At 34.6% G+C, this 24,788-nt stretch overlaps 1 protein-coding gene across 5 annotated transcripts in view; it reads left to right on the plus strand.

Moving 5' to 3' along the window:
- The window catches only part of CPEB2 (cytoplasmic polyadenylation element binding protein 2), a 55,832-nt gene that overhangs the window by 15,863 nt on the left and 15,181 nt on the right, over window positions 1-24,788 (plus strand). For 2 of the 5 annotated variants that reach the window (XM_075148790.1, XM_075148793.1), the window contains 4 exons: window positions 8,864-8,914; window positions 15,615-15,638; window positions 19,464-19,634; window positions 21,249-21,338. In XM_075148790.1, the coding sequence (XP_075004891.1) occupies window positions 8,864-8,914; window positions 15,615-15,638; window positions 19,464-19,634; window positions 21,249-21,338 (336 nt within the window). Of the gene's footprint in view, window positions 1-8,863; window positions 8,915-9,414; window positions 9,500-15,614; window positions 15,639-19,463; window positions 19,635-21,248; window positions 21,339-24,788 lie in introns of those variants that run through there. The other 3 variants (XM_075148794.1, XM_075148791.1, XM_075148792.1) reach the window with 3 other exon arrangements.

The following is a 24,788-nucleotide window of genomic DNA, read 5'->3' on the forward strand; positions in this document are numbered from 1 at the left end:
ATTCATAGTTAGTTTGATTTGAAATTTACTTGTCTGCTGTAGGAAATTCTACCTCAGTTTGTAAAGACACACTATTCTGTAAGAGGTAGCCAAAAGAGGGTGGTAGGCAAATCAAACCGCTACCACTGTTAGCTGGTTAATTTTCCCTTTCTTTGCAGTGGAAGCTGAAAAGAAAATGAAGTCCACTGATAAATTCACTTTTTGTCCTTTCAAATATTTTTTCAAAGCCCTTGGAGGATAATAATGAATCTAATTGTCCAATTTCTGTTTGGCTGAAGAAGTCCAGAAATACACTTGATTTAGAATGCTGATTCCTCTTACCCTTCTGGGCTCTGTTCACATCATTTGGCCACAGTAGTAAGCATATAGTTAATATTTGTGGACTTCAATTTTAACTCCTTTATTCACTGTGCAGTAACTCACTCTTTTGAATTCTGTTTTTCTGTACTTATTCTCAGGTGGAGTTTACCGTTAAACTTTGGGGCAGGGAGCCCAAGCCATTTTATTTGGCCTGATCAAATGTTATTTCATTTGTGGTGTTATAATTAGACTAACACAATCTAACTTTAAAATTACCCAAGACTTCAGGCTTCCTTTGCAAAAATTTAAGTCTCAGTATTGAAGCAACTGAAAAAATAAAAAACAAACAAAAAAATTCTCTCTTTTTATATCGTTATTTACTCCCATCCATTCTCCATTTCTAGATGTTCCTAGACTTAATATATATTACATTAGCACATACGGACCTGTGTTCTCCTAATTTGAAAGACACTTTGCTAGATTCTGCTCATGGTTCTCTTAAGATCTGCAATCAATTGGAAGACCTGTAGTATTCAGATAGCATGTAATAATATTGTAAGATTTACAACGTAAAGCCAAAAGTTTGGGTTTTTTTTCCAAACTGAAAATCTACAAAGCATTAGTAAGTAAGTAGCATTCAATTAGCCAGTTAATTTTCCTCCTCTTTAGAGCGGAAGCTGAAATTAAATTTTCTTAGATGTTCCTAAATCTGATCTCGTTTCTTACTGTCTTTAGAGGATTAATTCCAGTTTTAACATTTTATCATTTAAGTCCATTATTAAATTCAGTTTCTGTCTATTCTGCATGTTTACAAAACATTACTAAGTAACATAAAGGGGTTGAAACCTGTGAACAGTTAGCCTAGCAGTAACTGCTGTGGACTAAAAGCATGCATATGTCATCAAAAACAAGGTAACTAGTTAAATCATCCCTGTTTCAAAGCATCGTTCCTTCAATTTGCCACACTCAGGTGGTGATGAGTATTTCTTTGATTATCTGAACCTAAATCTACCATCAGGAAGGATATTAAAAGGTAAACCTACTGTTAGGCATAAAATTAGAGAATGCAGGTCTTCTATTGGCATATACTTTCATTGTCACCTTTCACATTCCTGAAAACCAGTTGGTTTCTTCACTTTGTTTCTATGCACGCTGACATGGCAAATGAAAGTGATTGCTCTGTTCCCCCTGCCATCTCGCTGTTTTCATTTTGGCTTTATAATGCAGAAGAGCTTTCAGAGGCACAGTGAGCACAGAAAAGACCTGGTTTTATTTTTATTCATTATGATACAGTAGATGAAAATGATGTATTTCCAAGAATAATTTTTCATCAAGAATAAGACAAGACACAGCTTTAAGATTTTAAAGTGAATTGGTTTCATACATAGACACTTTTGAAAAACTCGGTAAAGTTTCCATAGTTATTCTGTGCTTTCTAGGGACATGAGTATATGGTTTCAGTCTACAGTTAAGAGGGTTTTTTTTTTTTAACAGTTTCACCATCATTCTCTGGCAGTGAAAATTCTGCTAAGTTTTATGTTTGAACTAAAACAGATGGAAGCCATAGATAGTGATGAATTCAAAGAAAATCCATTTTTTTGTTCGAGTGCCAGAGAACAATGCACGCGCCAACTGAATTTAAATAGAGCAATTGTGTGCTGTTATTTAAGTTGGTTGATTAAGATACTTTTTTCTCTTTGGAAGTTATTATTTCAGCTGAAACAGCTACATTATTAACAGTAAGACACAAGAAATGTTCCTTACTGACTGAAAATGGGAAGAAGAGATCACATCCTAGAATAGCCTTTTAGTTCCTCTCTACCCCTCTTCTGTTTAGTCACCATTAGTTGGCATTTCTGTAATTTCCTAGCAACTTTAACTTTTTTTTTTCTGCAAACCATGAAACACTAATTTTGTTGTTTCAGTCTCTGCGGCTCTTTTTTTCACCACAGAAAATCTGACATTTACATAAGAACCCATCATATTTGCTTGCAGAATGCACAGAATTAAGAATATTATTGTTATTTATTTGTTCTTATTAATATATAAGGTACTTTGTTGTAACTAAAGAATATTTTGTAACGAGAATATTTTTATGACAAGTTTTTAAGTAAGTCTAAGCACACTAAAACAATGCATCTTTTATATCTGACCGCAGCAGTAAAATGAAAGTCCCTGGAATTTTAAGCACGTGTTTCAGATTTAGCTGCTTACAATATCTGGAGTATGACTAAGCATCTTGTCTCAGATTTTGCACAATGCAGAACAGACACTGCGTATACTAACTCACAGCTTTAAGTTTTGCATTTCAAGATCCATTTTAGAAGGAAGTCAAATTTCACCACTTTCGCTTTCATGAACTTGAAAAAACTTCATTTCAAATACAATTCACTGAAAGCTAAGTTTATGCCTGCCAAAAATGGTTTATAGATGCATAGTTTTGGCTTCACTTAGACAAAGTTTAGTCATTACTACAGACATGATTAAAAGAAGTAATTTTTAGCTTTCAATAAGACATTTTTTCAAGGTAGGTTAATAGGGAATAGATGCTTGATTTCACTAGTTATTGCAGCAGAAATACTGATCATATTAAAACGAATCTTTCCCATGCAGCTTTCTTGAAATGCATTTCATAAGAAGACATTAAGTAATGTTTGAGATTACCCCATCCAAACAATGGAATATAAACTGAAGTTAAAATTAATAAAAGTTAAAATAAATTAATTAATTTTTACATCATTGTTCTTAAATACCCTTTTTATTCTTCTAATAGCCCTTAAAACTATTTTGAGAGAAGAATTACAATATTGATAGCCTGAAATACATGGGTATTGGTAGTATAACTCTTTTCCAGACACACCTCTTGTGTATTTGCATTTTTTTTCCCCCTTCTCCTCCCCCAAATACCAATGCTTCTTGATGTCAAGATGTAGAAAACTTGTATTCTAGACATTTCGGAAACAGGACAACCAATATATTTGGACTAAAACAGATTATGGAAAAAACTTAGAAGAAATGGTTATATTTTGCATGGAATATGTCTTAGAATTGAGGAGCAGGTGATTTAATGGAATTTATTATCTACGGTTTTAAACATCTTTCTAGTAAAGATTATGGTATTTTCCATGTAACTTAAGGGCTTGTCTTTTGTAAGGCAAGAGTATTGATACTGTACTCAATTTACAATTCATTGCTGTTTCCTGACCAACTCTCTTACAGCTCTGTAAGCTAGACGTAAGATAGTACTGAACTTGAATTAGCCATAACTATATTAGCAGGAGTAACAAGAAGGAATATTAAGTTTATGTTGAATTTTTCTTCTGTTTCTTTGTGAGGGCAAAACAGATTTTTTAGGAAAGTTACACAAATATATGTTTTGTATAGCTAGTAATAAATAATGAAAGTAAACCACTATTATTTGACTTATATGTGGAGAAAAATAACTTGATGCACTTAGAAGTCTGTCTTGCTTTTTCTTGGTTTTATTTTCCCTTTAAATTCGTTTAGTTGAACTTTTCAGCTGTTAGAGATCCTTCTTTTAAAAGCAACCTGCTGGCACGTGCTCAGTGAAGTAAAAAGAAAAGCATTGGTGACTCAGCAACACAGTAGAGAACATTTTCTTTCTTTGCATATGGTAACTTTTGTTTTCAAAGAAATTTGTTTCATATTTTGTGTTATGAAGCTCTAAGGTTTAAAGTTATGCAGTTGCTTCCTAGAGTAATTCAAATTGCGCTTAGAAAAGAGTTTCTGAGGCTGAACAAAAGAAGGATGGAAGGAAAAACTTCACTCTTAGTCATATAAAAGGCTTTGAAATTTTACATACAGATTTTTCCTCTTTCTGTCATAGCAACTTTTTATGATAAAAGAATATATTCAAGACCGATAGACTGATTTGCCTAAATAGATCAACGATCAGAGACAACACGTTTGGCCTCATTATGGCTTACATAATTCTTACACAAGGTTTTGAAAGTGTAGTATCTAGCCTTTCTGTAACTAGGTGTTGTCCAGACATGGTTTTGTGCTGTTGTCTTAACTATGCTGATTCAACAACTGAGCTTCCTGATGCTACTGTAATTCTCAGCCATTCTCTGATCTGTTAAAGTAGTTTGGGAAAAGCTTAACTTGGAAGCTTTTTCTCTTCTAGTCAGGAGATCTCTTGAAAAAAGGAGGATGAGAAAGGAATTTGTGATTCTCAGTCTCTTCATTCAACCATTTAAGACTTTTTAAAAAAATGGGGGGGCAGTAGACATGAAATATCAAACTTGTGAAACTGTGAGTCAGCAATGTTTAAAGCAGTTGTTATACTTAAATCTATCCCAAATGTTTTAATATATGGGGATTCCTCCAACAGTTTAGTTAAATATGAATAGAAAGTAGGCATTTCTAAAAGTAGATATGAATTTGCCTTAAAATTAGAAGTGAGTAAGCACAACTACATCTGTATGCTCAGAAGAAGCTTACAAAAAATTTAGATTTCCATTGCCCATATTAGTAACATGAGATTACAGAAATGTGGCTAAAACTAAGTTTGTTACTCTTTCCTCATGGTTTGGATTAGAAAGATTTTTAACTGCATTTAGTGGATAAACTAGCCCACCAAAATTTATCTGCAAGCTTTTTATTTTTTTCTGTCCTTACAGAAGAATACATTGTGAGAAATACATACCAGGCAGTTCTGTTAACATTAATCACATTTAGATATGGAAGAGGGGGCTAAATTTAATAGAACTCTATTTGCATAAGAAATGTCAAACATACCTGCTTCTCCTTAGCAATACTATTTTGAATTTAGCCATGATACATGAGAATTAGTAATTAGCAGTAACGTGATGAAGTTGCAAGTTAGGTTTGGACAGAGAAAATTTCTGTAACATCATACTTTATGATACAGTACCGTAATATTAGGCATAATATTTGTTCCAGATAGCAGCACGTTACTAATTTTGGATGCTGTAGAGCTAAGTTCTGTAGACAGTCAGTGAAATGATTACTTTTCATTTCTCAGGAATGGAATACGTCTATTATTTAAATATTAGATATTATCTAACTAATTTGTAGTTGATTTTAAACTAGTAAAGCATCTTTATATATTATTAAGATTCTTTTCTAAGCAGGCGGAGGCCACTGGAATCATATCTATTGAATGGTTTATATGATTCTAGATTACTGACATTGAAGTAGGATGAGATTAGATAGGATTTGTGGTGAGGGCAGTTCTTAAAATGGTACATTTTTTTTTTAAACACATCGAACAACATGCAGTGAAAATAGCTGACTAGAAGGAAATACGTGATAGAAGTAAATAGTTATAAGATGGTGCTCCCATCTTCTGTATTTTATATACTGATATTTTAAGGGAGGTTTTATATTGTATATGTCCATTTAACTAGAATAGTTTGTTAAAAGATAGTGTAATATGAGCTCTGTGTAAGACTGATCTTGCACCCAGTTCCATCCATGAAGTGTTCTGAATTTATGTATATCATTAAATTCAGGTGGACGCCCTAGAAACACTGAGTTTTGCTTCAACAGATGAATCTGAGGGATAAGAATCTAAGTTAACGTATCAAATAGCAGTGATTGTATTTTGAAAAAGGAAGCAAACCTTCTGTGTTTAAAATGTGTTGTTAAGTCCAAGTGCTAGACAAGGTAGTAAACACAAGTATTAAGTTCACCAGAATGCAATAATACAAAGTATGATTTCATTGAAATAACCATAAGACTTAAAAGAAGTATCAGTACAGCTGTACATGTACTGAATACTGTTACTCATTTTCCTTTCTAACCGTCAAATCATTCATTATCTGAGCTAGCAAATTCGTCCCCGTAACACTGCAAGGTTGGGCTTCATTGCGTTTGTGTGATGCATAGGTTTTACGGCTGCAGGAGTGGGCCCAGCTCCCTAGTGTACTCTCTCACTGCTACTTAATGAGGAGTGCTTTTATTTCAACTTTTCTGTTCGGCACTATGTTTCAGATGCAGCTTATTTGTGAAGCTAATTTGTGGATTAGTAATTAATAATAATTATTAGTATTAATTAATAATAATTAATTAATAATTATTTGTGAAGCAAAAGAATGCAAAGCCAGAGTTGTAAACCCAGAATTTACTATCTTCTAAAATAGTTTTCCTCTCCAGGTGTCAACACCTGGTGGGCTTCTCTCTCCTGCTAGGCCTTAAATATGACCTCTTTTTCTGTAGTAATTACAGAAAAAAAATGTATCTTTTGTCTCCCTTGCTGAATAGGAAAAGAAGATAAATGTATACAGATAGGGAGAAACACTGTCACCACAGACTTGAGGAGGTTCACGATGAGATAATCATTTCTCACAATTTCTATTGTTATTCTAGATAGATACAGCATTCTGATTTGCAAGGAACAGCTCATATTGTTGCAAGTGTTTCTGTAGCACCATATATAAATATGATGGTGACAGTAAATAATCTTGTAAAATCCTTGCTGTAAGCCAAATGAGTATTACCTTTATAGACCAAAAAACTAAGTAGTAAAGCAAAGTGACTTGTTATACACCAGGCTGAGTAAACCGGTGGCAGCTCCCAGATTGCAATTTGAGGATGCCTTGTTCCTAATTCTTGTCCTATTATATCAGCATGCATTGCTAGAAGGACAGAATATTTATAGTTCCAGGAAACATTCTGTATAGCTGTAAATGTTCAGCATGACAGAAAAAATGGCTTGTATGTTAAAACTGGACATCTTGAAGATAAGGAACATGAAGACAGAGTCTCCTACAAAGATTTTTGTTTAGTATCTTGCCTAAGCCTGCTCAAAAATTCTGTAGAAGTTAGAGAAGACAGCAGAGGTTTTTTGGGTGGCATTCATTTTCCCTTTTCTAGGAGGCTGCCTTTGCCCTTCACTGCTTTCTCCATACTTTCAAATTCCAAAGCAAATAGTTCCTACCTAATCTGCAGGTGTTCTGATACCATCCATTCTTATAATAATGAAATCTGTAGGAAGAGAAATAGTACGTGGCTGTATAAAAATCTTTTTGCCACAATGCCTGTAAATAATAAGGCTGAATAAAATATCCTAAATGATCTTAATCTTGCTATTTTGAAGTTTTGAGTGTAAGAGTTGATAATATATATTTTTTCTATATTTTTTGGTAGAAAATTATCATGTTGGTTTCCTAAAGGGGAAGAGCAAAACTTAAACCCTATTACTTACAGATTTTCAGCAAAAAGGTTTTTTATTTAACCCTAAAGGTGTCTTTGGGACACAGAACTACTATTTCGAGAAATTTCCAGTCTTGGTGCTAATCATATGGGTTTACCAACAGTAGGGGGAAGAAAAAAAACCAGTGTATGATAGGAATTGTTAGACAACCTTAATGTATGAATTGCTGATTTCGTATTCTTTCTTTTTTTTCCTTTTTTCCCCCTGTGTTTCTTTTTAGAAAGAGTGAGCCTTATTAGAGTATGACCGTGTCTTACTAATACTTACATCTTGCAAGCCAACTGCATATATATTCCCCTTTAAACCCATGTGAGTTCTAAATACCCATTGCTTCCAGACTGGATTCTTCTTTATGCCTCCACAAACATTCTCATTTCCTCCAAAAGATTTAAATGTTTAAGTTACAGTATTTTTTATATATGCTTATGGCTTATAAGCAAGCAAGTATGTTTGAATAGCAAGATAGATGGAAATGTAGTTTTTTGCACATTAAAGCATGCTTCTTCCAAACACAGCAGCTATTGTAAATGTCTCTCTAGGTCAGTGTGCACTACTGGTATGTTTGCAGCTTCCTGTAAACAGAAAACGTCTCCTTTAATAAAAAGGAATCTGTAGTGAACAGACACTTCAGCTGTGCATCTTAAACCATTCATTTAACTATTAAAGTATAACATGCCACCAATGTAGTGAAATTCAATACTTGAAAAATTCTAATGTCAGGATATGAGTTTTTCATGTAATTTTTATTCAATATAAAATGTTGAAAATGTTATCTATCATATTCTTTAATTGTGTTAATTTTGTAGATAAACCAGTACTCTAGTTTTGCCAGACTTACTGAAAAATATTACATGCAGTGATTATATGTAATACACCAAGATACAGTCATAAATTGGTTAATAAAATTTCAGTGCCTTAATTCCTATTACCGTGATTTTTCTTAAATTGATTCAGTAGAGAAGCAGTAAACTGTAGAAATGCCACTCTGTAGGCAATGTGCATAGTACAGTTATTCACAGCCACTATGAAAGAGAAGACTAAAGCAGTCAGCACTATTTCTGGGTGTCATGAAACAAAAAGTGGCTTTATCCTATTGGAGCTGATCCCAAAGCACATTGCAGATCTTATGACCAGAGAATTAAGGTTAAGAAGTCTGTTCTTGTCAGCTTTAACTTGGGTCAAGGGTATTGTTGGTTAATGTGCTTGGAGTTAAATATTAGCTCTTTATTTCCCTTAGGCAAACTGGAAATACAGTTTATATTTAAATTCTAAACAGTGTTTTTTCATTATTTTTTTCTAGCATAATAGCTAAAATTTCTACATTTGTTTTGTTTTGTTCTTTGGTTTTTGTTTTCTTTTAAGGTCGCTTGAGTTATCCACATCCAGGGACTGACAATCTTCTGATGTTAAATGGTAAGTGCTAATCTTATAACAGTTTCTAATTATCTCTAGATTAGCTTAAATCTGACATGTTGGTATAAAATTATACTATTATATTCGGTTATTGAATTACTTGCCTCTAGTCTTCAACACTGATGGGACTGTTGCCATTTTTCAGAGTTGAATGGCAAGAGCTAATCTTGCAACAGCCTTTCATTATATCTAGCTTACTTGAAATCTGAAATGCTCGTAACGATGCACTATCCTTTTTTGTTCTCAAGCAAACCAGTGTTATGTACTCCAAAGATCTGCTAGAAATCTATTATACAGAAACAGGAATTAGAAAAATAAGAAGGCCAGAAAGGCATGTTTTTCTATCTTGTGTAAACAAAGGGTGAACTAGATACTTTCTATTACACTTACGTGAAATAACATTTTTTTTTTGTTGGCTTTTTTGGAACTGGCTTTGTCAAATATGTTTTTAACTGCGAAATATGCTGAAGTTAGAGTTCATGTTCACGTTCCTCTCCCAGTAGGTCAAACTTCATGAACATCTGCTACTCAGTGAAGGCATGAACTTTAGCCTTTGTTCAAGGCTAAAGAAGGAAGCAGAGCTTGGTAATCCATCTAAGTCAATAATAAATCAGGGGGTTTGCACACAAATGTTTTCTACATTGGGAAAAATTAGAGCTATAATGCCACAGCTTCTCTAGATTAGAAAACGTGAAAGCTGTTGTACATAAAGCAAGTACAATTTTGTCATTGACTTGACGAGTCTAAACGATACCAGTAAAGACCTAATTATTAAGAAATACAGTCAGAATAGTTATTTCACGTTTGTGGTTCTGTGGATCTCTTTTTTTTAATTGCCCTACCCTTCTCCACAGTCATTTACACTTGTGCAAATGGATATCAAATGTAAAAAATATCTGATTTCCCTTGTGTAACACTGAATAAATGTTTAAAATTTTAAGGAAATTCAGGTTTAGCTTTATACCCAGTAAAGGAAAATATTGCACAACAGATATTTGAAGAATTAGGTCTCCTTTGTTATTGAATAGTTCTTTAAGATAATGGAGTACCTTGAAAAGTGAAAATAGCTACTTAACTGTTGAAATAAAATTAGTGTTTAGCCCACGCAGGCCATAATCCTGATTCCTGTACATTGAATATCGATGTGCTTGATGTTACAACATTTACAACAGTTAACTTTCTGTATTTAACTGCAAATGTAAGACCTGTTCTGCAAGCTGTTTTGTTCAGGTGGTATATGTGCAATTGTCATTATCTGCTGATTTATAATGAAGTGTTAGCTAGGAAGGTATTAAAACCTAAGCAATCTTAGGAACAATTGTGAAATACTTCAATGCAATCAGTGTAAGAAATTCATATCATTTTAATTCATTTGTTTTAATATTTAGAATGGTGAGCTTTCTCTTTTTATGTTTTCCGTGCTAAAAGAGCACATGGGAAGCATTGTTACTCTATGGAATATTTAGGAAAAAAGGTGTTTGCTATTATCACGGACATTCGAAAAATGCATGTCAGTGGTACCAGTCTGTCCTGAAAACCTTACCACAGAGCTAGAATATGCACTAAAGAATATCTTGTTTGTTATTAATGCTGGTGGGGTTTCGACTGTAGTTTCGCAGTTAGCACTTAATGTGACTGCTGTCCTTTTTCAAAGCTGCAATATTATTTCCAACCTTCAATAGGTGAGAGAAAAATAACAATTTGAGTATCTAAAAGACAGGTGCTGCAACACCTAATTTTTAGATGAGCCCTTTAGAATTTAATTCAGAGCCTTGGTTTAGACACCTAAGCTCTCTACCATGTACCTGGAGAGCGTGATGTGCAGTCAGCGCAATCACTGGACGTCAGTGCAGTCCGGTGCAAGCACATATACCATTCAGAGCCACCTCAAGTTGGAGTGTCTGAACTGCAGCTCCTCACAGCTCAGGAACAGAAGCTTGAGGAGCAGCTTCTGGGAAGCTCCAGCTGCTCAGACCGCACAACCTTTCTTTCTTAGCAAGAATTGAGGGCTTCCTCCAAATGTGTGGTAATGAGAATTACAGATTGAACACTTGCTGATAAAGTAGTAGACTTCAGTTTCTTCTCTGCTTAAGTGGATTCAAGCTGACGTTTCCCTATATCCCTGTAACTGGTGTCTTGGAAGGAGGAATAGGTAAGAGGAGAGTTGGTAATCCAGAGACTCACATTTGTCCCTAACTTTCTCAGTAAGGGTTGTAGTCGCTACGACCAGGAGCAGGAATACCAGACCTTCATGAAAGAAAAGCACCAACATTTTTAAGGATCCTGGGCGCATCTATGTGTGCACTAATACTTAACACTAGATCATGACCCTCACTGGGTTTTAGTTGGCTTGATTTTAGTGGACTGGTATCTCTGGATCCCAGAAAGGTTCTGATGTGAGCCAGGCTGGAATTCCTCAACCCTTTTAAGACTAAGCACTTCTAGATAAAACTTATTTTTAGCTAGTTTTTCCTCTTCTTGAATGATAGATCTTTTCCAGCTCATTTAAAGTGTACTTACTGAACTGTACCTAATATTAATATTTACAGTTTTCATTATTTAAATTAATGAATGAACCAAAGGAAAGCTGATTTATGTGTTTTAATAAATTATATATCTGATAATTATATATGTTTCAGCTCAAGCTGTAAAAAAAGCAATGCATTTTTAATAACTGTTATCTCTCAAAAGTCAAAAGAAGATACTTTGGAATGCATTTACCTGAGTATATCTTTAATTGTCGACTTAGAGAGATCCTTTCTGTAGCAAGTAATAATGCAGGAGTCCAATTTGTTGAGGTGTAGGGTGTTTTTTCCCCCTCTTTTAATGCATTGAATTTTTTAATGGCTCTTGAAATGTATTTCACCACTTGATGAGTTTAGCAAGGGAGTATTAGACTTTCCATCTTAAAGATACTATAGCTGGTTGTGCTTCTAAAAGAAGGTGTTTTACTTCAAACAGAAGTTATTAAATTTCTTATGCAGGAATTGCTAAATGAGTTTCTGTAGTCTGTTAGGCATGCCAAACTTGAATGGTCATGAAAATCTCTTTCAGCCTTAAAATCTATAGAGATATGATTTCTAAAGAAATCTTAATAGAATTCAGGCACCCAAATCCAATAGAATAAAATGGGAATTAGGCACCTACCTCCTTTAGTCTAGACTCCTGGGAAATTTTTGCCATAATTGTTTATGGATTTCTTTAAATGACAAATAAGTATTAATGAAAAAGGCTTCATTACTTCACTGTCACCATTTGATCATTAAATCAGGAACGTTAGTGACAAATAGTATTTTATCTTACTTTCTATGATAAATTTCATGGTTATCTTTAAATATAGGAAGCTTGCCTAGTAGTTTTTCCTGTTATACAACATAATATTTTGAATTCAGATCAGTCGTTCAGTTGAGTTATTTAAATATGTACATATTTGACCTCTAATATATATTTGAAATATGTGTCTGAATAAAATAGAAATTATACATTTACTATGTGGGGTAGCATTGCTCACATAATGTACAAAGTTATATTTATATTGTCTTGATGTTAGATAAACATGCACAAAAAGTGTATTTACTTCTGTCTCATATTTCTATCTCTGAGCTGATTTAAGTTGCAGAAAGAGGGGTATTAAGTTTTTTGACAGATTTAAGCCTTATTAGTGTGCAACTTCAGGGATATAGAAAAAAGGTTATAACTGTAAGGGAATTTCTTTGTTGTATATACAGCACTCTTAATGTTGGAAGGTTCCAACGTTATTGGAATTCATTTCTATTGGGCATCATTATACTTCTTGCATGTGTTGCCTAATTTATATTTCCTAAAATAAAAGAGTATCTCTTGTACTTTCTCACTCATTTGAAATCTTTCAGAGTTTTTGGCTAATTAAGATCTCCAGCTTTATAGACTAGAAGATATGAAAAATATTTCTGTATGACTTGTCCTTTGAACGAGTTCAGGAAGGAAAGAAGAAGTTTAATCTGTCCATTATTTTGTTATAAATCAATTAATTGCCTACAGTGTCTGGCCTTTCCCAAAGGGTTGTCTCCCCTGCAATTATTTATCTAAACATATGCACTAATTATGTAGAGGTATATATTAAATACATATATATAAAAACTATATGTATAGCTAAATCTATAATTAAATATATATAATGTGTATATTTATACAGGCCACATGCTCTGTAAGCGTATGTGCTCTGAAAGATGTAAAACATTATGTTCATGTTATTTTGGTAAATACAGAAATATTTCTAATTGAATCTAATATTTTCATAAAGAATAATCTCATTGCTTACAATGTACTCAAAGTTTGATTCAGTGGAACTGTTTTCACAAGTAGTATCTGGCCTTTGAAAGAAAGTTTTTTTATATATATATGTAGTGTGGAGAGATTAAAATACTGAAGTTTCATGTAGATAGGATATGTTCGCTTTAACATCATATTTTCAGTAACAGTAAGACTTTGTACTTACTGTTATTAAAACAACTTACCTATAATATAACCACTGCGGTCTTAAAGTCTGGATAAAAATAGGAAAAAATAACGGGTTTTGCAAAACCATACATTTTGATGTTAATGATCACATCTATTGCAGCAGTGCTTACAGATTGTCTAAGAATGGGACTGCATTTTTCTAGATGCAAAGTGGCAGAAAATCCCTGCCCAAACTAGTTTGCAATCTAAATGAACAAGACAGATAAATATCAGGGAAGGGGGTTTGCCATGCAAGTAAAGTAAATAATGTGACAACATCAAGTACAGTTATATTCCCATTTTCTCTGCACAAAGAAGAACAGTTCAGGTGTTCTGTAACAAAATATTTTTATGCATATTAGCTTGTCTTAACTATGAAAATACAAAAAAATAGCTGAGCTGGTTTGTTGGGCAGAAAGGAGCAGAAGTGGCAGAAGAGAAGAAAAACTACTAAGGCTTGTTCCAAAAGGGCTTAGTGACGCTGCTGCTAATGCTATGTGGGAGTCACTTTGGCCAAGAGTCAGAAAAGATTCATACATGCTGCAACGCTGACATAGAACTGCGTGTCTTGTAAGTGCCTGACTTCAGAGGAAAACAAGTCTGAAGTTCGGCATTAGTGTCCCCGTGCAGCAGCGACTAATGAGAGGACTAATCGCATAGAAGAATACATAATGTTTTGTAGCTGCTATTTTGATGTGGGAAATCTGAATTTAGGTGTTTCCGCTTGGTTAGAAAGCCCACTTTCGGCAAGTGGGCTTTTCTGTTTTGGCTTACTAGTAGAAAGTTGGAGGATCTGAAAAACTTTAAGCAAAAGACTGTTGTCATCAATAGTAATTGTTTCAGATGAAAGAAAATAAATTTGAAAGTGAGTTGAATGCAAGTTGGGTAGGAATATAATGACTGTTGTGTAACAAATCAACAGTTTTAAGGGAGAAAAGGAGAGAGATTTTCAGAATTCCGTACGCAATCCACTGAATCCCTAGAAGGAAGCGATCAAGATAACAAAGGAAAAGAAAATATTATACTTACTAAAAATTTTGAAAAACCTATGCAAATGGGAGGTACCAGGATATAAGTATTTAATAATATGAGAATGGAACAGTGAATGACATTTACGAATCACTGAGTTTATGAGGCTGCATGTATTTCAGTGTCCCAGAACCACAGTTGCTTTTTGGGAAGGATGTATTTATGGAGTCCTACTAAAATCAAAACAGCAATGCCGAGACACAGTAATCTGTGTTCATAAACGTTGCTATAACATTATGGTTTATAGTAACATTTTCTATTTGGATATTTAACTACAATGCTGTAATGATTAAAGTAATCTTTCTCAGATACAAAGTCTGTAAAACAGGAATTGAAAATACTTTGTGGAAACGTAACTAAGAAATTACACGCAGCTTAATAGTTTTTGTATTAGTAATCTGTCTATTTTTAGTTTCCTAGCCTTCAGGCAGAGAAGCAATCAGTATGGTCTTCTGAACTGTGGCTATAAGCATGATCTCTTTAACAATCTTGCAAAACTCAAAAGTTAGGAGAATCTTGGATTTACTTGCAGTCTGTCAGAAATTGTTGCTTTGCCTTTGTGCAGTGTTTTTGATACAATGCTATTTCTTGTGACTTGTGCCCTGATTTTGTTTGCTACCACAAGGAGTCTTTTGTTTCAAACAAAACCTTGCGGTTAATTTTCTGCTAGGTCTTTTCATGAAAAAGGAAGGTCACGGCTTATAGCATTTGTATTGTCACTGCAAAGGACTGTACAAACTGTTCCATGGACCAGGATGTTTCTGTGATTAATTTAACGCTTCCTACATGCTTTTTAAAGTAATATTTTCCTTTTTACAATTTCAGTACCCTGTGTGTTATTTAGACACTTGTGTAAGATACGAATCACATTTGTGAGGATGAATTACAAAGTTACCATAATTTATGCACCTATAATTAACATGAAGTTAAGATCAAGTATAAAGACACGTTGAAATATTTTAAAGTGTGTTTTTTACAGCTGGTACTAATGTCAATTTAGTAGTAAAAATAGTATGGTATTTAAGTGAGACTTTAGTTTAATGCATTCCCATCTACAATTATCAGTAGCAAGTACTGATGCAGATTTTTACTTATCGCTTACCCACATAGCTCTTTGTATCTTAAATATTTTAGTATGTGGGCATGATACAGTTATTTGACATTTTACAATTTGTGCTTTGTTTGCATGCAGCGAGGAGTTATGGGCGAAGACGAGGTAATTCACTTCTGTTTGTTACAGTACAATTAATTCTGATTGAACTGTTACTGATCATTACAATGAATTAATCCAGATTGTTGATTATAAATGCTTATCTGCATGTTGTCTTAGTTTGGGGAAGATGGAGGGGTGATGTGAGGGAAGGAAGGGTGCAGTCTGGATTGTTATGATCATTGATCTCTTTTTAGAGTTTGAATTATAAATCCTTTAATCAGTTAAAACACTGTAGTTCTAATGATAATTTAGTTCATGCTAATGGCTACTGCTTGCAGTCGTTGCCCCCTTTAAAAGTATACAGTTTGCTAGTTGTTCTTCTAACTCATCTTTTGCTTCTGTAGAAGTGATAGTGTACAGAATAAAAACTATAAAAGCCTTTCATAAACTTAGCAAGAAATCTAGTAAACAAGTCTTAGAAATAGTAAACAGATTTTGGTAGTATAAGCCAAAATATGCCCACTGACCTTGGAAAAGCTATACTGATTTAACTGTAGGAGGGTGTGACCTGCAGTTGTTACAAACACCATGTAAAGTGTGCAGCAAAAACATCAAGATCTTTGATAGCTTTCAGTATTCACAACATACACATAAGTTCATGTGTCCCTCTCTTGATCTCCGCATTGGTGCGTAACTGATTGCTTGGTAGCCCTAACGTAGAGAGGAATGGTGATCTAGATCATGGTCAGTGTATGTAACAGTACAATCGTGTTTTGACAATTCCTGGCAGATTCTGCTTAATTCTTTTCACTGTCATAAAACAAAAAGAAACGAGTGTTTAAAAGGGCTTGTCCTTTTAATTAATAGGCATTGGGAGAAATGTGAAAGCCTAGCAAATTACCTTTTTTCTTTCTTCATCTGAGAGACATTTAAAAGTGAAAAGGAGGGAGAAGGAAGTATTAGGAGTCATATAGAGCATATTACTCCAAATGTGTTAATCCATTGTCCTCTATGTCATCTTAGCTCTCTGAGGAGCTACACTGCTTTGGGAAACCTTTACCCACATTAAAGTAAAATTGATCTCTCCAGTATCACTTCAGAACATGTTCTGATGGTTTAATTTGTACTGGGAAGAGAGCCTTAGATTCTCGTTGTTCTTAGATCTTAACATTGGTCTGTGGGTAAAAAATGAATTATTCTGAGGATTATTCTTTGATTATTTTTCCCCCTATATACTTGTGTATATTGTAAGTTGGAATTGTCGAAGCAGTACTTTTAGAGAAACACAAAAACATAATTTTCATGGTCTGAAGATACACCTTCCTTAAGTATAAATTGTGAATTGTTATTTTAAAAAAAGGAACAAAACCTGGAAAAAAAAAATCCACCACACTTAAATGCTTTTGTGGCAATATTCTAATGCCAACAACTTCATTAAAACTTGCATGCTTTTAAGTCACTTAAATTTTTTTTTTCCTGCAGTATAGAGACTTGCAGAGGTAAAGAGCAAATCTATGTGCTTTTTGTAAAGATAACCCAGCTAAATGACAGTCATTTTAGGTTTAAGGTGTTAAGAATAATTATCATATATTAGTGAAAATTCTTAAAATTTCCACATTTGCAGTTTCCCGCAAGTTCCTCCAATGAGAGTCTTATTTCTTCCTTTAGCCACTTTTTCGTTTCACTGTCACTACGATAACAGTTCCATCTTCTCCATCATTCACATCAGTAATTCAGAAACCTGTTGTTATATCCCCCTTTCTTGATTATGTAACCAAATCTTACCACTTCTTCGTATAAATCTTTAAGATCCGATCATTCTTACTAGTCTTCATAACTGAAACTCATATCCACATTACTCAGCTGCTGCAGTCTTCATAGCATGATCTTGCTTCTCTGATGTTGAAGTAGATGATTTACGAGAAGAATCCGCTTGGCTCTTTCTTCCAACTGTGTTAACTTTCTGTTTCTCCCTTGCTTCCTCACTTTTCTGCCCCATCAAGCACCAGCTACATGCTTCCACTTTTAAAGGCAGTCTACCGATCTGTTATCTAGCCGCTGAATGCATCCTTGTGATAGCAAGCAAGGATGCCATCACTTGCTCCCCACTAGTCATGTTCTCAAACATGCATATCGCCGTTCTTAATGGGAAGGAGGAGCCTGCTACAGCTTTCTGCGTTTGCTGTCCATCATGTGGCTACTTAAGACATAAATGTGAAATGCCACCGTAAAGATGTTGTAGTTACAGTCTTTAGTACAGTCCTCTGATCCTGCTTTTATTTTGTATCCTCGTCACATTTTATTATGTTTGGTTTCTTGTGTTTTCATTTGGTATTTTTGATGGACTATATTTTTATTATGGATTTAGATACCAAATCAGGCTCACTAGGCATTACTACAACATAGGTCATTAGTCATGATGTTTGCTGTCTGTTCTCCAGGCTTGTCTTTAAGCACTTGATTTCTCAGGTGTCTTCTGGAAGCGAATGGCTTTCATGCTGCTCTCGCCCCTAGCTGATCAGCACGATGTCTGCGGGCGTGCCTATGGGGCTTTCCTGGTAGTATTCCCCTGAGAGGGAATAAAAGTTGCAGGCTGCAGTATGGCTCACAGCTAAGATACTGCAGACTCGGCTGCAGGGACCTACTGTTCCTGTGTATGGATTTGCAGTGGGTGAATCTGGAAGAAGTTGGCTATTTGAGATGGAAAATTAACTCGCTTCACAAAAGTGTGCTAGGCTGTTTTTTGGTTTTGTTTACTTGCTTGTTTTTGGAAAGCAGTTGAATTAATTAATAATTATTTAAAAAATGAGTGAGAGAGAAACAGGAAAAACTGCACTTCAGAAAAAATGGTAATGAGGGGTATTTATTTTGCTTCTTTGTTTCTTTCTGGGCTTTTTGCAGTTAAAAGACTGACTTCTGAATTTTAAACTGTCATTAATCTTTATGTTGCTAATCTAAAGCAGTGAAAGTTTGAATAAGCTAAGATGCCTATCCTGGCCTTCTGAGTCTTTTCATTTTGGAGTTCTCTAAAATTTGTAAATATGAAGTAGGGGGGAAATAAGTGGGACAGAATTACCATGTTTTCACACACCCCCGCCATCTATACATCTGTTTTGATCAGTTTGCATTTGCAAAGCCATCCTGTGAGCTGCTCAGATTTTACACTTGCTTTTCAGGGTAACTATAATCTTACTGCAGATTGCTACGTGTTAGGAACCACCACAAGGCTTCCCACCAAAACTGTGGTAAATTTGAGAGCGAGAAGGATAAATCAGCGCTGTGACTCATTTTTCAAGTGTTACATTTTGGCCATTTATTAAAATTCTCTTTTGCTTTCTTAGAAATTAAATCTGTTCTTACATTATCAGTGTCAGATACCTTTAAAAGAGAAGAGAAAACATACCTGTTTGAAACGTCTTACTGTGTACATGTTTTTTCTGTTTCCCTCTGTTCAATTAAAGTGTAAGATTTTTAGACATGCAGTAGTCATTCAGGTGATGGAAGTTATCAATTTAACTTGAAGCTAAACAAAAGGCAGACTAATGAAACTCACTCAAGCAGCTCTTAATATGATCTCTTCATAAATAAGACCCTTTATTTAATAACAAATTACTACTTTCCTACTGGATGCAGCAGATTAACTACAATATAATGTAGTATAAAGTATTATGCTTACAGTGATGTCAGCTTGCAATCTTGAATTTCCTTTTTGAAGTTCGATACATTTTTCATTTTCTTAATTTTTCTTTAAACTAATGTGTACTTTTCTAATATCTTGGTATTTTCATTTTTACTTTCCAGACTGCTATTCCCCTATTCCCTAAAATTACATAACCATGTATTGCCACATAATTATTTTAATGTCTATTATTATCTTTTCTTTTTAAGGCCGTTCTTCCCTCTTCCCAATAGATGATGGTTTGCTGGACGATGGTCATAGTGATCAAGTTGGAGTCCTGAATTCACCTACCTGCTATTCAGCTCATCAGAATGGAGAACGAATTGAGCGTTTTTCTCGGAAAGTGTTTGTTGGAGGTCTTCCACCAGATATTGATGAAGGTGAGCTGCCTGAAAACTAAGCAAACTAAGTTTGGAGGGAGAGAGAAAGAGAGTTTTTGAAAAACCTAAATTAAGTAGTAGAAATAATCCACCCAGCAAAATAATGTTGTGGTGTAAAAGGCTACAAGTATATATATATTCTTATGAGAGTTGATGGATATGTTGAGCTTAATATAATTTGATGTCATCCACCTCTTTTGGTGGTTCAGATGTCTCTGATTCTGTACTTGCAGACTGTAGAGTTGCTTGTGATGCCTGGAATTTGTGCTCCTGCTTACCTTGCATATTCCTTTCAGATATATCTTAGACCTTCGTAGTGTCCTCAAAGTGTGCCTGCTTTATTCTTTAAACTTCTATTAGTAATTGAATTTCAGATTCTATTTTACTATTACCTGAAGATTTCAGAAGTGGTTTTTAGAAAGGTTAATACTATTCCTGTTCATAAATAGAGAAACTAAGACAGAGGAAGCTGAAGTGGCAGAGCACTCTGTGATGCATTGAACATAGAACGTACCACAGAAGCTCAGATTGTTACGTGGTGCAGTTGGAATTGCTTTGTATAGTAGTGCTGATTTGAAGTAATCGTGCTGTTTAATATTAGGTTTCTCCTGTGCAGGTAAATGTAAATTACATGCTAGCTTTGCAATGTGAACAGAAGTCCTTTTACAAGGTTCACTGTAATCCTAGAGTAACTTGAAAACCAAATAAGCTGACTGTGGTTAATTAACTTTCGGACATGGAAGGACCATATTTTGGCTTCATCTTCATTGTGATGCTTTCCTGCAATGTACTAAGGGATTTGTTTTAACATACTTCAGCTTTTTTTGATGCACTTTATCTTCTAATTCAAATGTGCACTGTTGCCTTTCATACAAATGCTAAACAAGGACACACGGAAATATATTTTGTTTATTTCCTGCCTGTTTATATACTGATGGCAGGATGCGACTGAAAGAAATGGAGCATATTTGTATTTGATGAGTTACTGCTCTTGTAGAGTTTAGGGTGATTTAATTTTTTCCTCACGGCGAAGGTTCTTACAGTCAATGAGAGAAAGCAGTGGCTGGGATAGAAAGACATCACAAAGTTGTGCAGGGGGCATATTAGATCTTGCAACAAGACTATTCATCATTATGTTAGAAGCACCTCTAAACAGGCAATTTTAGTTTCTGTGCCTGATCTGTGCATGGTATCTGCTGGAAACTGCTAGCATGCTAATTGTGGTACTTCTTATATGAGTATCTACCTACAAAGCTCTGAAATGTACATCACTAAACAGTGAATTGTTTCAATTGCATTCAAACCAGATCCTGAATTTAAGGAAGTGCCTCACCAGTTTTCACCACTGCCTTTAGTTGCCCATATGCTTCTGAAAGTTATTAAGCAATAAAAAACAATTGTACGGTTAAAATCACTAGATGTATATTATGTAAATATTAACGCTTTGGAAGATGTGTCTAATTAAGTTTTTTGTTCATGGAAGTTGGAAATTTTGCTCCTTTTTTTCCATGAAATGTCAACCTTTGCTAGAAACAACAAAGATCTTTGCTTGATAGTACTTTTTCATTGAGTTATGTCATTTATTTTAATTGCAACTATTATACCTGTTTTTAGATGAAATTACTGCTAGCTTCAGACGATTTGGGCCTTTGGTAGTAGACTGGCCTCACAAAGCAGAAAGCAAATCCTATTTTCCACCAAAAGGTAAGAGCGTTGGAAGGTTTTGACCTGTCACTGAGTGCAAATCTTACTCTGGGAAACTGTCTCATCTTTTTCCAAAGGGTATAATTTACAATCCATGTGAACAGTTAATTCTACAGTTTCAATGCAGGTTCAGAGATGGTTCCTTTACATACCAAGTGTAAAACCTGAGAGTGTTGTTTTAGTATTGTGCCTGGTTCAGTGCTGGACTCCTCAATGATCTTCCATATTCTGATTTCCCATATATCAGATTATATAGTTGTATGTGTCATTAATCCTAAATTCTGTATTTGCATTTCTATCCAGTTTCCAAAACTGAAATTTGGTCAAATTTTTAAGACTAAATCTTAGATAAAAATTTTCATAGAAAGTTACAAGCAAGATTCAGAAGAATGCATTTGAGTATCTGATCAAGATAATCAATGTTATGTTTATTTCAGTTTTAGGATGTGAACTTCCTATTGAAGCACTAATTATCTTTTTTGATAAATGATGAAATATTGATTTTTAACTATTTCTAGTGTTGATGTTAGATTAGATTTTTTTAGTGTTGGAAAAGCAATTCTGTACGTTAAGTAATTAAATTATGTAGCATATCTGTGTACATGACAATCATGTATTGGTACATACAAAATAAATACAAAATCTGATCCAGATATGAAAGCAGTGCAGAGATTATTCATTTTGTAGAGAATGCAGCAATTCATTCCTTCCCTGGAAGTGACAAAAGTAGGTATAGTGCCTTTATAAACTGATTCTGACTATGTTGGGGAAGAGACAGGATTATTATCCCAGATGGGTTGGCTAAAGATTGGGAAATGGAATTGAAAGTATTTGAATAGTATTTATGAACACTACATGGAAATTCTAAGACAAACAAAGAGACTTTGGCTTTTGTGATTGTCAGCCTGATACACAAAGCTACTGTCAAGTTAAATGTGATTATCCTAAGGAGTGCATCCCTCTTCATAAATTACCAAGAGAAATTCTTGAGGAACTCTTTGAGGAAGATGCATCTCACAGTGTCTGTGATGAATATATAGAAGAGGGAACATGTAATATATTCTCACCTGAAAGGAATGGATTCTGGCATTCATTTCCAAGGAGGTTCTCCTGTCTCAGCATCTAAACATCTTAAGGATATATTTCCAGACTTCCTCATTTAATGAAGCTTTTTGATATAGTTGGAATATTTATAATTACCACAGTAAGAAGGAAAAAAAAAAATCTACATTGTAAGCAGAGCTTCTTAAAAGAAGAGAATACAAATAGAAGAACTGCAGTCTGTTGATTGAATTAATTCAGGAAACACTTGCAAACTAAGTGTTAAGATGATTTCCCATGATTAACTGATCCTTATTTGAAATTTAATAGCACTTACTGTTCTTCAATCTTAAAACTTTATTCTAATTTTCAGTTTACTACATTATTCAATATTGTTTTGTAATGTAGCCTAACACATTTAAAATACAGTGTAGGTTTCTCTTTGTAGATACTCTGGAAATATAGCTTACTATTAACTGCTGAATATTACTGTGTTTATATCTGTTTTTTCCAGTGCAATAGATATGGCCCATGATTATTTTGTAGAAGATTTTCTTAAAAATTTGTCTTTCTTAAGTATTACTCGCGTGTGCAGGCAAGAACCATGTATACATATATTTCATAAGATGTCTGAAACTGCTAAAGATAAGCTAAATACTAAGAAAGCTTTGAGACTGATCAGTAATTAGCAATTCAGAAATACTGTATTAGCCCAAGGAGTTCTTTTTTTTTTTTTTTACTTTTAATCTCCAGTTTCTAATTTGTTAGAACTCTGCGTGGCGTCAGTTTGGTGTATATATTTTTGTTTGTTCGGTCTCATTAGAGATTTGACATAGTATTACTTTCCAAAGACATCTCAGAATTATCCAGTTCTGGACTGATTTATGTAATAGTCTTCTCTGTGGTGAAGAGAGACGGCCTGCTTTTTTTTTGCTCTTGTTCAGTTTTCCAGGCTGTGGTTCCTTCCAGGCTCTCTGCTTACAGAAAGTCCTGAGGGAAGGCCAAGTTCATAATAAGTATTTCCTTGCTTGAAGAAATGCAAAAAGTGTCCTGATCCATCAAGGCTGGCTGCCTCCTGAGAAACACCAACTGCTTGTTCTTAACTAACTACATTTTGTAGGCCCAAAGAAAACAGGAATTTTAAGAACTTCACACTAATCTTACAAAGAAACGCTGTTCTGAAGCAGAATAAAATTATTCTGTTGGGATCGAAGTACAAAGTCTGTAAGTGATCTGCCAACTGTAATGGAGAATTCCTTCCTTTCTGACTTGTCACTGTTTATCATAACTCCTGTTATTACGTAGTTGGCGAATACACTTAGTTATGAAACAATACACATGTCCAAAGCAATGTGCTGGGGTGAGGACTCCTTCTTATCATAACGAAGCTCTGAAAGAAACAGTGCCGTGAGGATAGGCAAATCCAAAGAAGGCCTTTCAAAATATGCCCGGTTGTGTCTGTACTATTTATAGTCCGTATCAAACAGAGGATAATCTGATTTAAACAGGACAGTATCCCCAGCCTTTTCTAACTATCCGGGTGTTTCTGTTGCCTTCTATCACAGCAGTTGTGCAGTAGCTTCGTTTATTCAAGGTGCCTAACTGCTAATTTAGAACTGACTGAAAAAATTAGGTTGAAAATATTCTGTTTCTAGTTTAAGAAGCAAAACCCCAGGTCCATCCAAGTTCTGTTTAACTTGTTACCAGCTTATTTGATCACACTGGGTAGGATTGAACTCTGGATTCAAGGCAAGTAACTGCAGGTGTCTTCACGTGTGATTAGTGTCTTAAGCTTCCTTTAATCAATGGGAATCTGGCCAATACAGTCAGTGGTGTATAGAGGGCTGTTCAGGTCACCATAACATAAGCACATTGACCTTGATTCATTTACCCAAACCGAGGATATCTAAAAGATTTACACAGGTCTCGCAAATGTGGTGCGGCACCTATTGAAGCCCCACACCGTTCTGGAGCACCAGCTGAAGGTTAGCAAAGTCCTATAGAGGAGAAATGGTGCTCGCACCTCCGTGTCCCACTTGGTCGGCTGAGTAACTGTCCAGTCACCACTGACTACATTAACTGGATCTCTGTACTACAGTAGGAGCTTAAACACAGTCACTGCAGAAATATGGAAATAGGTGTTTGGATCTTGAAGTGAATTCTGCTCCCCCCTACTCGAAAGTGCCTCAGCTAATAGCTACATTACAATTGTATCAGCCTGCCTTTTTTCACTTCAAGTGTATTTTGGAGTTAATTCTCCATCAAAGATGACTAAACTGAACAAGTGAAAGATTTATGTTTTAAAGATTAAATTTAATTAATATGGTGATGAGATCTCTTTAAAGAGGAGTAGATCAAATGTTGTGTGTCCTTCCCAAATGTGAATTATTCCCATCATCAAATGTAGAT

Source organism: Calonectris borealis, chromosome 4, assembly GCF_964195595.1.
Source record: "Calonectris borealis chromosome 4, bCalBor7.hap1.2, whole genome shotgun sequence".
In the NCBI taxonomy this organism is placed as follows: domain Eukaryota; kingdom Metazoa; phylum Chordata; class Aves; order Procellariiformes; family Procellariidae; genus Calonectris; species Calonectris borealis.